This window comes from Bos taurus, chromosome 24 (assembly GCF_002263795.3).
Source record: "Bos taurus isolate L1 Dominette 01449 registration number 42190680 breed Hereford chromosome 24, ARS-UCD2.0, whole genome shotgun sequence".
Lineage (NCBI taxonomy): Eukaryota > Metazoa > Chordata > Mammalia > Artiodactyla > Bovidae > Bos > Bos taurus.
This window is the reverse complement of record NC_037351.1, coordinates 41,776,855-41,793,773: the sequence shown is the minus strand read 5'-3', so window position 1 is coordinate 41,793,773 and position 16,919 is coordinate 41,776,855. Positions and strand designations below refer to the sequence as shown.

The following is a 16,919-nucleotide window of genomic DNA, read 5'->3' as shown; positions in this document are numbered from 1 at the left end:
TGAAAAGCACAGAGAAAACCAGGGAGCAGGACAGTGGGCTGGATGCTGATCATAAAATGAAGGTGTCATCTGAACATAAAAGACAGGGAGAGAAGAACCACCAGGAGGTGTCCGTGAGATGAAGGAGGGCAGGCAGGATGCTGTCTTCACAGCCCCCGGGATTTCCATCGCACCAGAGGCAACAAGACCCGGGCGAGGCAGTACAGTTCCATGTCCTAATAAAGAGACAAGGTTGAAGGCGTCATCCTGGTGAGGACCCCGTCTCTGCCATCTCACCCCTAATCCCTCCCCAACCTCATCATCAGATTCAAAATTCAATGAAGACGAACTCAGACAATAAAAAAAAAAAAAGTAGCTTTTCAGAAGTTTGTTATGAAAAAGTTTAGAAAGTATCTTAGCTCCTAAAATGAAAGGGGTCTGTGAAGTATTAAGCTTTGATGCTATGAGATGTTCTTCAAAAACACACAAAGAAAGACTTTCTTAATTAAGCTCGCTATAAATGTAAATGCCCTGGCCAATTATTTGATAAGAAAGGGAGGGAGGAGAACAAGAAAGGCTTTGCTCTCTTCTCTTGCCAGCAGAGGGCAAATGTTATGTGACACTGTGTGTGTGTGTGTGTGTGTGTGTGTGTGCGCGTGCGTGCGCGCGTGCAAGCCTAGGTCTGCATCCTCTTACTCCCTCACTCATACTTCTTTCCTTTTATCTTCTCCTCCCCATTCCCTCCCCTACCCTTCTTTCTCCTCCCCTTCCAGGGCTGGCTGGTGAAGAGGCACTTTTCAGGACCAGGCATCTCATCTGCATGTCCTCATTAGACTACTGACTCCATGAGAGCAGAAAGGAAGTTATTCTGGAAAACTCAGGTGTCTGTTTCTTCTAGAAAAACACAGACTGTTGATACAAAGGGATCCAGCTCCCCAGATCTTGCTCAAAGGAAAGAAAGTAGGAGGGACGTGACCTCCCCTGGATTCTACCAGCCCGAGTCATCCAGATGCCTCCATGGAGACTGAAAGTGGCCCAGGCTGCATTCTGGGTTAGAGCTGGAGTAAGCAGAAGGCGCAGTAGTGACCTCCAGAGAACGGGAGAAGGCTGGGCCTCAGAAGCAAGGAAACTGATCAGAAAAGACTCCTGGAGGTTCTGCGGGGAAAAGCTCTCCAGGGGCCCCTGATGTTAAATCCCACTTTTCTGTATTTCTGCCAACAAACTCCTCAGGACACCCGCGACTCTCAGCAGCTTTAGCACTCAAGTGGGGAAAATAAATCATCTGGTCTGTTAAGAGGTGGTCATTGCTCATGGAAAAAGACCGGGCCCGGAGCCCCGAGAGGAGAACGGGGTGGGTGGGCGGGTGAGCTCGGCTTCTCACTCACCCCCAGTAGGTTTCAGTCTACACCTTCAGTCCCTGCTAGAGCGCCAGACCCACAAGGGCAAGGCCCTTTGTTCTGTTCAGACACACCACTGCACAGTCAGAGAAACCAGGAGTGTTCACTGAGTGAGAGCCATAGAGCTAAAAGAGAAAGATGTTCCCCACATTATACAGAAAAAAATAAGACCATTCAACACCACCTACACAGTCTTCCCATCTGAACCCAGAAGAAGCAACGAGGAAACAAAACAGAAACATTGAGATCCCAGGGCTTTGTACATGACCATTGGCCTGGATGCTTCAGAGGTGCCAATGTCATGGTGGTAAAAAAAAGAGAGGGACTGTCTCAGATGAAAGAGCTGAGAACCAAATGTAACACGCAATCCCTGACTATACAGTCCATGGGGTCTCAAAGGGTCGGACACAATTGAGCAACTTTCGTGGTTGTGCTGTCCACCTGCCGCCACCCTCAGCTCCCGGCACGAGAGAAGCTGTTGATAATCAGTGGATAACTGAGGGAAGGAAAATGAGTAAAAGTCGCTCAGTTGTGTCTGACTCTCTGAGACCCCATGGACAATATAGTCCATGGAATTCTCCAGGCCAGAATACTGGAGTAGGTAGCTGTTCCTTTCTCCAGGGGATCTTCCCAACCCAGGGATCAAACCCAGGTCTCTGGCACTGTAGACGGATTCTTAACCAGCTGAGCCACCAGGGAAGCCCGAGGGAAGGAAAGCCTATTCCAATTTCTAATACATGTGACAAATTATACAAACTCAGACAAAAGGAAGTAGAGTAAGTTAGACATTAGTCTAACCTGTTGGACACAAGTGAACTTGAAGACCTTTTCTAACGCCTGAGCTCAAATCTCCTCACGTCCTGGTGCCTTAACGTGTAGGTTTCCCTGGCGGCTCAGATGGTAAAGAATCTGCCGGTAATGCCGGAGACCCGGGTTTGATCCCTGGTCTGGAAGATCCCCTGAAGAAGGGAATGGCAACCCACTCCAGTATTCTTGCCTGGAGAATTCCATGGACAGAGGAGCCTGTCAGGCTACAGTCCATGGGGTTCGCAAAGAGTCAGACATGACTGAACAGCTTAGCACCAGCACCACCAACAGAACCTCAGACTTAGACAACGCTGATGGTTGCCTGGGCGGCTCCTCCCCATGCTATGCATGTGTTCTTTCCGAGAGGACCCCACACGTTCACATCACCTTACAGAATACTGTCAGTAAGGGGTGCTCACCCTGACCCAGAGCAGCCAGGCCAGGGTCCACAGGTCAGGCTGATCTGCTTCTTGTGAGCAGCCTCGTAGGTCCTGGTGCCCCCGGGGACCCCTCAGCCCTCTCTGGTGAAGTCCTCACCGCCCAGATGTCACAGCGAATTCCAGGGACTTGCCTGCTCTTTGAACAGAGGCCAGAGGAGAGGCCTAACCAGGCCCCTGATGCCTGTGGAAGAAGTGGCAGAAATCTCTAAACTGTCGTCAAGACAACCAAAATCCAGATATAAATCTCTTTGGGATTCCATTCGGAAGCAGTTTTTTAAGTGCACACACCCAGAGGAAATAATAAAAGAAAAGAAAGCGCCTCTCCCCCTCCCCTGGCCCTACCCCTCCTTCCCCTTCTCTTTCTCTCTCTCTCCCTCCTCCTGCTTTTTGCCACGTGGTGATGTGTGTTAAAAACGCAAACTGGGACGCTTTCCACTTTTGGGGTTGGAACAGCTGCTGCCTCAATATTGTTTTTGTTACTTTTTTTTTTTAAACATACTTTGCTGTTTTTAATGGAGTTGTTTTTTAGCTATGTGTTTCATAATACTAACTGAGATTCACAAAGCGGGAAGATTGGCACTTTAATTGGCAAGAGTGAGATTCATGGGTCCTAAGAGTCCAACTCGGACAGTCTGCTGCCCAGCTCGATCCCAAGGCATCCGGGGTAATCCCAGGGAAGGGCACTCACGAAGGCATGGGAGAAATATGTATGACCAAGTCCTCCCATGGAAACAACAAGAGCCAAGAATTTGTAACAGGTAGCCTAAATAAACCCCACGCTCTCGGTCCTTCATTTTTCCACGAGCACAAAGCATCTGGGGAATGCTCCACAGATGGCTGTGGTTCCACATGGGAGCACGCACTGAGAGAAGTGAGATCAGGGTTCTGAACCCCAGGGCCTAACAGCAGGGCTTTGAAAAGCACAGGTGCATGCCACCTGGCACACCCTGCTGCCACCTGCTGCAAGTTACCCTCGGGTCAGGAATCTTCATCCACATGGGGACCTTTAGCTCAGAGGGGGGTACGCCTGCACCACCCGAGCTGAGCACAACCACGGCCTTAAATGGGAAGCAGGTCTCCCAGTGATCACCGAGTGCCAGGGATGATCACCAGGCACTAAAGGACCAGCCCCTCAGCCTCTCGGGTGAGCCAGCAAGGCTAAACGGTCCCACTCCCATCACCTGCTCAACTGGGCTGACAGACAGTGATGCTGGCAGCGGGCGTGGCTGCAAGGGCCTGAGATTTCAGGAAGGTGTGGAAGTGGCTGAAATAGGAAGCTGAGTGTTGACTATATGCAACACTTCATCCACAAAAGACAGGCCTCCCATACAAAGAACAGAGGAACCAGGGCTCCTGTTAAAATTCTGAGAGGACTGTGAGCTTGGCACCGAATCTCTTTTCCAGGGGCGGATCCACAGGATTCTCTCTCCTGTGGATCTGCCAAGAGAGCAAACCAGCAGTTAGATTGGCTTTGGCCACACCCAGTGCGATCTCAGGGCTTCCCTAGTGGCTCAGTGATAAAAGAATCTGCCTACAATTCAGGAGACTTGGGTTCAATCCCTGGGTAGGGGAAGATCCCCTGGAGGAGGAAATGGCAACCCACTCCAGTATTCTTGCCTACACAATCCCATGGACAGAGAAGCCTGGTGGGCTACAGTCCATGGGGTCACAAAAGAGCCAGACATGACTTAGCGACTAAACTACCATCACCAACAGTGCTATCTCACCCAGAGCATCGCCCTGCTTCAGGAGCAGCTGAGAACCTAGCTATCACACACACAGGATGGGACCAGCCAAACCGGGGGACTTAAGACACATTATTTGGTGTGATAATAAGAGCAATGGCCCTTTCCGAGATTTCAAAGAAATGGCTTCTGATCTGAACAAGAACAAAACCTAGAGCCCCTCAAAAAAAGAAGACCACAGATACAGGGTGATGGGATTGAAACTTCAAAGTCTTCATCTGCTCAGATTTATCTTCCTGAACTGCTGTGGGGCTGTTCTTTTCTTTCAAGCCCAGCCTCCTACCTCTGGGACTCTGCAAAGGACCAGCACACAAGGAGAGGCATTGTCTCCAGGAAGTCACTGAACAAGTGCATTCCATCCTTAGAGATAAGGCAAAAAGAAGTGCAAGGGCTTCCCCCAGCTTTCTCATCTCCCAGCCTCGCTAATTATCATCCTGGAGTCACAGGGTAGCAAGAAATGGCACTGTGTATCTTAGGAGATCGTCTGCTCTAGTCCTCTGCCTTAAACGGGAAGATGTTATTACGTCCATTTCACAGACACCGTGATCAAGATACTTTTCCAGAACTGCACAGCCAGTGAGCAGGACAGCATAAGAACCCAGGCTTGCTGCTTTGGATCAGAGCTCTTCTACCTGATTGTAGAAGGAAACAGACTTATCTATAAGCAGAAAAATTGAACATAATTCATGTGCTGGGACAAGCATATCATTTCTGATTTTATTTATTCACAAGGCCAATCTTGACACACATAACACACGTCAAAGTTGCCTCTTGCTTCCCGGGGACCCGACCTTCTGAGTCTTTGAAGCGCTTTCTGGAGGCTGAAATGACTCCTCAGGAGGAAAACACGCAATTCCTGGAATTTGTATCTGGCTTATGTTAGAGAGCCTGGCGGTGACACCTACCCCTGCAACTGTGACAAAGGTCAACAGAGGGAGGCCAGGACAGCATCCACCAGATCCAGGCCATGGCCCAACATGGGGGCAGGCACAGAGGAGGGAGGGCCTCTGCCTGACCCCCCTGGATGAATCAGGAGACCAAGGCCAACAGGACAACCTAGTGTAAACAGGGCTTTAGCAAAGGACAGTGAGGCCAGACCTCCCCAGGTTCCAGGAGGGCCTCCAGGGAGTCCAGACAGCCCCTTGTTGTTGCTGTTCAGTCACTCAGTCGTGTCCCACTCTTTGTGACCCATGGACTGCGGTACGCCAGGCTTCCCTGTCCTTCACCATCTGGAATTTGCTCAAACTCATATCCATTGAGTCAGTGATGCCATCCAACCATCTCATCCTCTGTTGCCCCCTTCTCCTCCTGCCCTTAATCTTTCCCAGCCTCAGGGTGTGGGGCAATCCGGCCCTAAGCTAGAACCATTCCTTCTTTATCTGCTTCTGCACAACCCTCTTGACAGACCAGTTAGCACTGCTTTGATATAAACAGAACCGGTCCAACCTTTGCTGCTTTTTTCGGAAACTGTTTTCTTGGGAGACCAGAACTGCCAAGGGCTGAACACTAGCCGTCTGTGCCAAAAGCTGCTAAAACCAGGGCTGAAAACCAGCTCTTCCCAAAGAAGCAATTCCGGAATGTGGTGTGGGTACCCAAGAGCGAGCGATCCAAAACGCCAGCTGAATTCCCTAAGCACTCCCAGGGGGCAGGTCCGCACCACTGGGGAGTTTGTGTCTGTCTTTGTTTCCGGCTTCTTCCACGTTTCTTTGGGCTCAGAAGGACCCGCTTCGGGAGGGGAAGTGGGGACAGGGGAGGACTCTGTCGTCCTGCCCTGATCCGCAGCACGAAAAGTTTTCTACGGTGCGTTCTCCCTCTACGTTCCCGCCAGGTCGTCCCCTCGCGCATTTTTTCACCCCGAGTTGAGCTCTGTTTTCTTTTTTAAAAAAGTAAATAAACTAATTGCCCCCAGGAGGCAAAAGGATTCCGCGCCTTGGCTGAGTAACTTAAAGTTTCCGCCGGAAGGAAATTATTAAAGGCGAAGGAGAAAGCCCACGGAGGCGGGGTCCTGGCCTGGTGTCACCGCGCAGGGGTCCCCGGCCCGGCGCGGCCCGAGAGGACGAGGGCTCCGGGAACCCGGCGCGGCGAGGGGACGAGCCAGGAAGCACCCGAGAGAGGCTCGGACCGGACCGGCGGGGCCGGGACAGAGAGCGGGCCGGCCAGGGGGGTGCGCGCAGGGGACACGGGGGGCGCACAGACGTCGGGGCCGGGGGGCTGGTTAGGGGGCGGGGCGGGGAAGTTGAAGAAAAGGGGGCGCGGGGAAGCGGGGACGAGGAGGGCGCAGGGAGGAGGGTGACTAAGAGAGCGCTGGGAGTGGGGGGGGGGGGGGGCGCGCGGCCCCAGGGGCGCAGGACTCACCCCGAGAAGACACACTTTGAGCTCTCGGATGGCCATCATGAGCTCGGGGCCGGGCCAGGCAGGGGCTCCGCATCCTCCGGGGCCGCCACGCTCCGCGCCCCGCCAGCCGGCTCCTGCGGTCCCCGCCTCCCCTTGCGCCGCCCGCGGGCGGATCCACGGCAGCTGCTATTTCTGGGCCTCTGGCCGCGCCGAGGGTCACGTGGCCGCCGCCGGCTCCTCCCGGGGGTGCGGGGAACCTCGCCGGCCGGCTCCCAGGACCGCCCCTGACGGCGTCAGCCCCCGGGCCCCCGCCCGCGTGCCACTGGCGTCCTGGCACCGGGCCTCCTCCTTCCGGCCAGCCCGGCCTCGGACCCGGCTCAGCAGAGCTCACCCTACCCCCGGCCTCCCGCTCCCAGGCCACGGGGTGAAGGCAGGACCGGTCCGGCCCGCGGAGGCGGGGGCCCACGACTGGACACTGCATCCCCCTCGGTAAAGGGGATGTTGTCCACCCGGGATCTGCTGGGAGCACTTTGAAGCCTAAGCGCACTGGACAGAGGCAGTCGGACGAAAGGAGGGTCTGATCATGCAGCCCGCCTCTCCCGCTGTTCCTCGTGCGGTGGGGAGGGTGCTTCAGTGCACACCCAGGTCGCTTGCCTGTCTCAGCCCCACGTTCGCTTTTCCATATGTCATCGGAAGTGATTCTAGAGGCAAAGGCCTATTCCTACCCCCAAAGCAGGCTGGTCCGCGTCTGAAAGGGGAAGCGCATTGTAGGCAGGAAGCTGCTATGCAGGGTACAGAAAATGCTGCGGCCTGGGGTCAGACCCCCGGCCTCAGAGCCCCGGCTAGAAACAGGCGGCTCGGTGGACTTTTTGCATCCTTCGGAGGCGGGCTTGGGGGTCTGCGGGCTTGTCTCCACGGTGGAGCGCACACCTCATCCACTACAGAAATGTCAGCCTTTTGGACATTGGTACTTGAGTTAGGTGTGGCATTTCAGATTGGAAACAACTTTCTTTAAACTTTATCCCCTAACCAAACTCTCAGGCCTCTGTCCTGACCTTGCAGTTCTCCAGTGAACCACCGCCCCACCTTGATTATCTGGGTTTTGCTCCTATTGATGCCACGTTGAAGCTACCCACCACCCAGGTGACCCCATGCTGTGGGAACGTCCAATCACGACCTCCAGAGAGAAATTCTAAAAGGCCAGAGTCAAAATAGTGCCCTTCTCTCAAATAAAAGCCCTGACCGTTGGCAGTGAATCCTCCAGGGCAGTAGCTTCCCCTGGCTTGGGCAGGCTTGGAGGATCACCCATTCACATAAATCAGGACTAAATTGTTTAAAAAGTAGCCATGGATGAAATATAGGTCTTATTCAGCATGGAGATTATTGTATCGATACCTGTCCTTGGTTTAGTATCTAAAGCAAGGACAGGATGAAAAGAGGCCTGCCCACGAGTTTCCCAACACTGGGCACTGGGCACTGGGCCTCCTGTCTTCAGATCCCTGAGCAGAGGACAAGTGCCACACAGCCGCAGAGCGACCATGGTCAAGCAGCTCTGGCAAGGCCACCTCACATCCCTGGCAGAACAACTTGAATCTCCATGTCCTACTGCTTTCCTTTGGCCTTGCTTCTCACTTCCCCAAAGTCAACCAACCCAGTTCTCACTTCCTGAAAGTTAGCTAAACCAGGGTGGGAGGTGTTTCCATTAACACTGCAATAGGTCCCTAAGGGCAGGACCACCCCAGACAAGTGGGCTGGCAGAATTTCTCATCCGATGCCCTGTTTTTCTTTCATTCCTCCCATTCCTCTCACTTCTGCGCTGGCCTCCGTGTCTGCCATGCTTGTGTGGTTTCTTAGTTCCCCCCTAGCAGTCTCTGATCCGGGCTTTCCCCCTGAGAATCACCCATCTGTTTTATTCTCCCCACACTCACCCCATTAAAATCTCCTCACTCATGTCTCATTCTGACCAGGCGAGCTCTTCACAAAGTGCCAACACTTTGTGGACCACCATCATGGATTTATACCCTCTCCTGGGCCAAGTCATCCTTGAGGGCTTAAGAACTGGCCTCGAGGAAACCCTGGTCCCAGGGATCACCCCAAAGTGATGCACCAGGCTCTCCCAGGCAGGAGAGACAGTGGCTGCTCCCAGACGCATTTGGGGAGTGTCTGTCCAGGGTAGGTCTCCACTTGTTAAAGGTATAATGTTCCCTAGGAATGTGTTTATCATACTCTAGGATGACAGTCAGAAGGGCCCAGCCTGACTCCTCTGGAATTCTCTGCAAATGCGAAGAGGTTCTGATGTAACTTAAGCAGAGATAAAAATCCAATGGTATGTAACTGAGGGCTTATCAAATTTTTAAAAGATGGAATAGGCAAAAGTTTCCTGTGAAATCTTTGTAAACCAAAAGGTCATTGGGCTAATTTGAATTTATGCTTTTCACTGCTGTGAAGTCCTCGGTGGCACTTACAAGATGCAATTTAACTCTTAAGCGTATCTTGTGATAACGCTGCGCCAAAACCAGCCTCTTCTCTGCCTGCTGGCAGAACCCATTAACCTCCAGAGATGTGCTCAGCAGCCACCTCCCAGAGAGCTCTCTGCCTGGGCTTGCACGTGCTCTACTCGCGGCTCTCTAGCATTGACTCAGCAGCTCACTTGCCCTCCTGTCCCCCGTGAGGGTCCTGCCCAGTGTCCGTGGAGCCAGTAGAACTGAAGCCAGGTTCAGTTCAGAAGCAAAGGAAAGCTTGACTCTTCAATCAAAACATGGAGAGATGGGAGGTCATGCTCCAGAACACCCGCTCTGCCAACAGCAGGGCTGGGCTGCTTTGGGGGAAGGGGGCGGGGTTCTCTCAGGCATCCCACAGCTGCTGCCCTTGCTCCAGATGGCAGTGCTGGATGCAGCATCTTTGCACAGGGCCCGCCATGGCAACTCAGAGTTGGGGGCGGAGCTTCTGCACAGGTCCCTGAGCTGAGGGGTCGTCACCACCATTTTGTGCCAGGAACCCCAGTCTGAGGTGTCCAGCTCCAGGCTTCTGCACACAGTGCCCTGGGAGCCAGGGAACTAGACTCAGCACAGAAACAAGGTCAGGCTTTATTTCATCACTCAGATTCTATTTTTATTTCCTGGTTATTGTTAATGGACTTTGCTGGTGACAAACATAATTAGCTACTAAATCCCTTTTACAACTGGTCAGGGTCTAAACTTATAATGGAATTATCTATCTGTATGAGAGGTACCTATAGATGAAGCTGGGGTCACCTCTGTGTCACCAGGGTGTGAAAATGACTAGATTGGGGGCAGGGGAAATGGGGCTATGCCACAGAAAAGAAAGGTGATTAGAAATTAATCTTTTCACCTCAGTCTATGTAGGACTTTTCCCTGCAGAGTCTCTGGCCTTTCATGTAATTCAAATGAGACTCCTGTTTGGTGGGTCTGGAGATCTGGGAGACCCCAGGACTGGTGTGTCCACATAACAGGAAGGCTGACCTGAATACTCACCCTGGACCTCACCTCAGAAGGTTCTGGGTGGGGATTTCTTCTAAAAGAAATGAGTAATTCACCAACAAATATTATTTAGTAAAAGTTTACCAAGGGACAGGAAAAATTGCCCCATTCTTTTTTTTAATCTAGTTAGTAACAGTCATAAAACTGACCATGTTGCTTGATCGAGCAAATCCTCTTTCAGACAATAACGTAGAAAAACACGCAGAAAAGTGAGCAAATAGAAGCCTGGCTGTGCACAAGCAGACATGCACACAAAAAAACAGATACATTTGAAAAATAAAAAGACATCTCTGCTGAGATGGAAGAGGACAGCTGCATACATCATGATGTTAAAGGGGTGAAACAACTGAAATCTCTTTACATTTGGGAATGATTAAGCAAACGGATATCTTTACTTGGTTATCTTTAACAGTGTGCAGTGGTATATATCACTTAGGTAATACATAAAATGTATATGTGAGGTAGATTTAGAAAGAGAGCTGCAGTAAATAAGTTTCCATGAGTATAAGATGATGCAAGAATTGGCTCTGCGTGTTAAACAGTTAAGTCATGCCAGGTTGTTGCAACTCACACTAAGGAGCGTGACTGGTGGATTGTGCGGTACTGCTACTGCATGGAGAAGGCAAGGGCACCCCACTCCAGTACTCTTGCCTGGAAAATCCCATGGATGGAAGAGCCTGGTGGGCTGCAGTCCATGGGGTCGCTAGAGTCAGACACGACTGAGCGACTTCACTTTCACTTTTCACTTCCATACACTGAAGAAGGAAATAACAACCCACTCCAGTGTTCTTGCCTGGAGAATCCCAGGGACGGGGAAGCCTGGTGGGCTGCCGTCTATGGGGTCACACAGAGTCAGACACGACTGAAGCGACTTAGCAGCAGCAGCTACTGCATACCTGTCAGCATAGCCAAAATCCCGGACAGTGACAATACCGAATGCTGACAAGGATGTGGAGCAACTAGAATGTCATTGCATCGCTGAATGCAAAATGGTGCAGCCACTTTGGAAGGCAGTTTGACAGCTTCTTATAAAGTTAAACATACTCTTAGCATTCAGTCCATTATCATGCTCGTTGATATTTACTCAAAGGAGTTGAAAACATATTCACCCCCAAAAATCTGTACACAGCTATTTACAGCAGCTTTGTTCATAATTGCCAAAACTTGTAAGCAACCAAGATGTTCTTCAGAAGGCAAATGGATAAATAAACTGTGGTCCATCCAGGCAATGGAATAGTATTCAAAACTAAAATGGGATGAGCTATCAAACCATGAAAGACATGGAGCTAATTTCAGTGCATATTACTAAGTGAAAGAAGCCAATCTGAAAAGGCTATGTATTTGGGTGATTATGACATTCTGGAAAAGGTAAAGCTATGGAGACAGTAAAAGATTACTGGAGGTCAGGGGGGCAGGGATGAACAGGCAGAGCACAGAGGAATTTTAGGACAGTGAAAATACTCTGCATGAAACTGTAATGATGGATACATGTCATACATTTATCCAAACCCCTAGAATGAACAGCACAAAGAGTAAAATATAAATGACAGACTTTGAATGATTATCATGTGTCAGTGTAGGCTATCAGTTGTAACAAGTGTACCCTCTGCTGAGGGGTGTCTATAAGGGGGAAGCTGTGCATGTGTCAGTGTAGAGGGCATATGGGAAATCTCTGTATTTTCCTCTCAACTTTGCTATGAACCAAAAACTGCTCTTAAAAAAAAAGTCTTTTAAAAAAATGAACAGGCATGATCAGGCAATTCACAAGTTGGAAACGAATATATGAAGAAAGTATTCAACTTTGGAAGTGAGGAAAAATACAGATTAAAGCATCAAGAAATCATTTTCCACTTATCAAACTAGCAAATCATAAAACCTAAAACTCCATGCTGCGGTGAGTGGGGCAGAAGGAGCAGTGCCCATTCACACTGGCTGGACTCCACTGTTTGACCTTTGGAGTCACACATTCCTTCTTTATGTGTGTGTGCGTGTCTTTACATGGTTTTTCTTTATGTATGTTTATATACCTTCACCAGGCTTCCCTGGTGGCTCAGCGGTAAAGAACCCGCCTGCCATGAAGAAGGTGCAGAGATGGGGGTTCAGTCCCTGGATGGGGAAGATCCCCTGGAGGAGGGCATGGTAACCCACTCCAGTATTCTTGCCTGGAGAATCCCATGGACAGAGGAGCCTGGCAGGCTATAGTCCACAGGGTCGCAAAGAGTCAGACATGACTGAGTGACCTGGGACATACACATGTATGTGTTCTCACAGTCATTCTGTCACAGGGGTGTCACACATTGTTTCTCTGAAGCAATATTTGTTTATTCTCTCTGTTACTCTCCATAAGCAAATTTATACTCTCATCAAGCTTATTTTTGGATTCTGGTGGGGGATAAGGATAAAAAATCTGAAAGCTCTCTGCTAAAAATATGACATTTTTATATAGAGGGATAGGAGGGGTGGAAACGGGACCTGAAAGATTAGGTCAGGGTCACTAGTGAGATTCTCCCCTTTGAACGTGGAAGTCTGGAAGGGAGAATGACCCTTAACAATGAGCACGAACACTTACTGAGTGTCGACTGCCAGCTAGGTACCAGGTGCAACCCTGCCCAGCACCTCACTTCCTCCTGCCTAGAAGGTGCTATTGTCCTTGCGACGGAGGCAGATAGTCTCTGTGAAGCTGTGCCCATGCGGCCAGCCTGGGATTCCAGCCCAGACAGGCTATTCAGTGAGCACTTTAGCTACTGCAGGCTTCTCTGGTGGCTCAGATGGTAAAGCATTTCCCTGTGATACAGGAGACCCAGGTTCAGCCTTTGGCTTGGGAAGATACCTGGAGGAGGGAATGGCAACCCACTCCAGTACTCTTGCCTGGAGAATTCCATGGAGAGAGGAGCCTGGTGGGCTACAGTCCATGGGATTGCAAAGAGTCGGACGTGACTTAGTGACTTAACTACCACATCTTGCATTCAGGTGTACTTGGTTTTTAGTTTGAGGCATTGGCAGGGGTGTGTGGGTAAACATGACGAGCAGAGCAGGAAGGAAAATACCTGGACTGACACAGAGAATCAAGAGTTAGCTGCAGGGACTTCCCTGGCTGTCTGTTGGTTAAGACTCCACCTTAGGTGGGCACTGCAGGTGGGCGCACTTTGACCCTGGTCAGGGAACTAGGATCCCACACACTGTGAAGTGCTGCCAAAATAAGTAAATAAAAAGAATCAGCTGCAAAGATGAGAGAGGGGGTGCTGTCAGCATGCTTACAAACTTGCTGCCATTGAGTGTCGACTGGAAGTGCCGAGGGGACTAGGACCGCACGTGGAATGTCAGAATTCTCTGCAAGACTGGGAAGTCCCTCCCAAGGAGAACAAATGAGATCATGTCTATGAAACACAACATTTTCCACTTCACATGTTATTCTTACTGCCCTAGGGCTCTTACCTAAAGAGCAAACAGTAAACCCAACAATAATATTCAAGATGGTTAATTATCTGTGTCAACTTGGCAAGGCCATGGTCATGGTACCCAGGTGCTTGGTCAAACATCATTCTAGTGGTGAGCATGCTACAGTTGTACACAGAAGTAGAAAATATAATGTTGTACACATTAAACTTATATAATGCTATAAATCAATGTTACCTTAAAAATAAATTAAAAATAAATTTAAATAATATTTAAATAAAAATAATTAAATTTAAATAACATTTAAATAAAAATAAAATTTAAAATGATTCTCAGTGTTTCTGTGAAGGTATTTTTAGATGAGATGACCATTTCAATTAGTAGGCTGTGCATGAAGTAGATAACCCTCCATTATGTGAGCAGAACTCATCTGGTCAGCTGAAGAGCTTAATAGAGAAAGACTGATCTCCTCGAGGAAGAAGAAATTCTGCCAGCAGACAGTCTTCAGACTTGAACTGTAATTCCACCCCAAGTCTCCAGCCTGCTGGCCAACCCTACAGATTCCTTACAGTAAATCTTTCTGTATTTATACATCTTATTGATTCTGTTTCTCCTCAGACAGCAAGGAGATCAAACCAGTCAATCCTAAAGGAAATCAACCCTGAACATTCATTGGAAGGGCTGATGCTGAAGCTCCAATACTTGGCCACCTGATGCAAAGAGCCAACTCATTGGAAAGGACCCTGATGCTGGGAAAGATTGAGGGCAGAAGGAGAAGGCGGGAACAAAGGATGAGATGGTTGGACGGCATCATCAACTCAATGGACGTGAGTCTGAGGAAACTCTGGAAGATAGTGAAGGACAGGGAGGCCTGGTGTGCTGCAGTCCATGGGGTCAGACACAACTGAGTGACTGAACAACAACAATTAATACAACATTTCATTGATTTTTTTCTTTGCCCTGAGTCTGCCACCCATGTACATAGATACTGGTCTTGACTCTGTTTCCCCAGGTGTAAACTAGGCACCCAATGAAGATCATGGCATCCGGTCCCATCACTTCATGGGAAATAGATAGGGAAACAGTGGAAACAGTGTCAGACTATTTTTCTGGGCTCCAAAATCACTGCAGATGGTGATTGCAGCCATGAAATTAAAAGACGCTTACTCCTTGGAAGGAAAGTTATGACCAACCTAGATAGCATATTCAAAAGCAGAGACATTACTTTGCCAACAAAGATTCGTCTAGTCAAGGCTATGGTTTTTCCTGTGGTCATGTATGGATGTGAGAGTTGGACTGTAAAGAAGGCTGAGCGCCGAAGAATTGATGCTTTTGAACTGTGGTGTTGGAGAAGACTCTTGAGAGTCCCTTGGACTGCAAGGAGATCCAACCAGTCCATTCTGAAGGAGATCAGCCCTGGGATTTCTTTGGAAGGAATGATGCTAAAGCTGAAACTCCAGTACTTTGGCCACTTCATGCGAAGAGTTGACTCATTGGAAAAGACTCTGATGCTGGGAGGGATTTGGGGCAAGAGGAGAAGGGGACGACAGAGGATGAGATGGCTGGATGGCATCACTGACTCGATGGACGTGAATCTGAGTGAACTCCAGGAGTTGGTGATGGACAGGGAAGCCTGGCGTGCTGCGATTCATGGGGTTGCAAAGAGTCGGACACGACTGAGCGACTGAACTGAACTGAAACCAGGCACCCATGGTGTGCCAGACACAAGGCCAGGAGCTAGAGATACAGAAAGTCACCAAGGAGGCTCCGGCATCAGGAGGCCACAGTCCAGACTTACCTCTGGCTTTGATCCTTTGAAGAAATAGACTGTTTCCTGAACCTCTAAGGCCATACCAGAGTGTGAGAACCCATGAATATGCATGTCCATTTGGGCCACATCAGTGTTATGAGGAGAGGGCAATAATGACAGAAAAATTAAATGGGAGATAACAGATCCGGGCCCAGAGCAGAAAAGACGTGGCCTATGAGGTTGAAGCCAGAGGCCAGGAAGTGTCATAACTGGAGAGAAAGGGCTGGTGCAGAAGCAGAGGTGGATCAAAGCTGAAGAGTCACTCAGAGTAAACCAGCCAGGCTCCTGTGTGGGGTGTGGACCCAGGAAGAGGAGTCACTGCTTGGGGAGACTTCATAGACAACACCACTTCATAGATGACTGCCACTCTGGAACCTGTCCTGCCTGCAGTGTCCAGCCTGACTCCGGGCATCATCCAGAGAAGTGAAAACAAAAAGAGGCAAAAATACTTCTTCCCCACCCAAGGGAACTGAGAGAGGGGGCTGGAGCACAGACCAGAAGGAGAAAAAAATCTGTTTTTAGAAAATGAAAGAGAGAAACCCTGAAAAACTCTGGTGTGCTGACCCAGCCCTGCTGGTTGGATTGACGCAGCTGCGTGCTTGCACCATGACTCCACGGATGAAGCACCGGGGCACACAGTTGGTGCTCAGTAAATACTGGCTGAGTAATGAATGGATGAATGAATGAAATCCTAGGACATGCTGACACCTCAGTGAGGAAAACACCCAAAGAGAAGTACCAGAGGGAGGCTGGATATCCTGGAGGAGGTCTCTGGGGAAACTGTGGTGTGTACTCTTGGGGGTTGGTGGTGGATGATCATCACTTCTGCTCAAAATGGCCCGTTTCCTCACTCTTGTGCCCTCCAGAGTCTCACATCTGAGACCCAGACCCGCCCCAAAGCACAGGCTCAACCCCTTCCCCCCAGCCTCTGAGTTATTCTTGGTGGAATTACACTGGAGTTGGTACTCTCCTGTTTCTCCTTCTTTAAGTTTCAATTATATAAGAATACTATCCCCAAGAAGAAGAATGGTTGTCTGAGGAGGCCTTCCAAATAGCTGAGAAAAGAAGAGAAGCCAAAGGCAAAGGAGAAAAGGAAAGATATATCCATCTGAATGCAGAGTTTCAAAGAATAGCAAGGAGAGATAAGAAAGCCTTCCTAAGTGACCAGTGCAAAGAAATAGAAGAAAACAATTGAATGGGGAAGACAAGAGATCTCTTCAAGAAAATTAGAGATACCAAGGGAACATTTCATGTAAAAATGGGCACAATAAAGAACAGAACTGATATGGACCTAAAAATAGCAGACGATATTAAAAAGAGGTGGCAAGAATACACAGAAGAACTATACAAAAAGTTCTTCATGACCCAGATAACCAGGATGGTGTGACCACTCACCTAGAGCCAGATATCCTTGAGTGTGAAGTCAAGTGGGCCTTAGAAAGCATCACTATGAACAAAACTAGAGGAGGTGATGGAATTCCAGCTAAGCTATTTCAAATCCTGAAAGATGA

The 16,919-nt window shown here is 49.5% G+C and overlaps 1 protein-coding gene across 1 annotated transcript in view; it reads right to left on the bottom strand.

Annotated features, from left to right (window-relative positions):
• Window positions 1-6,850, bottom strand: part of RAB31 (RAB31, member RAS oncogene family) — an 81,616-nt gene extending 74,766 nt beyond the window's left edge. Inside the window, exon 1 of the mRNA NM_001076944.1 lies at window positions 6,724-6,850. Coding sequence (NP_001070412.1) covers window positions 6,724-6,762 — 39 coding nt within the window. The 5' untranslated portion in view covers window positions 6,763-6,850. The remainder of the gene's footprint in view (window positions 1-6,723) is intronic.
• Window positions 6,851-16,919: the final 10,069 nt, after the last annotated feature.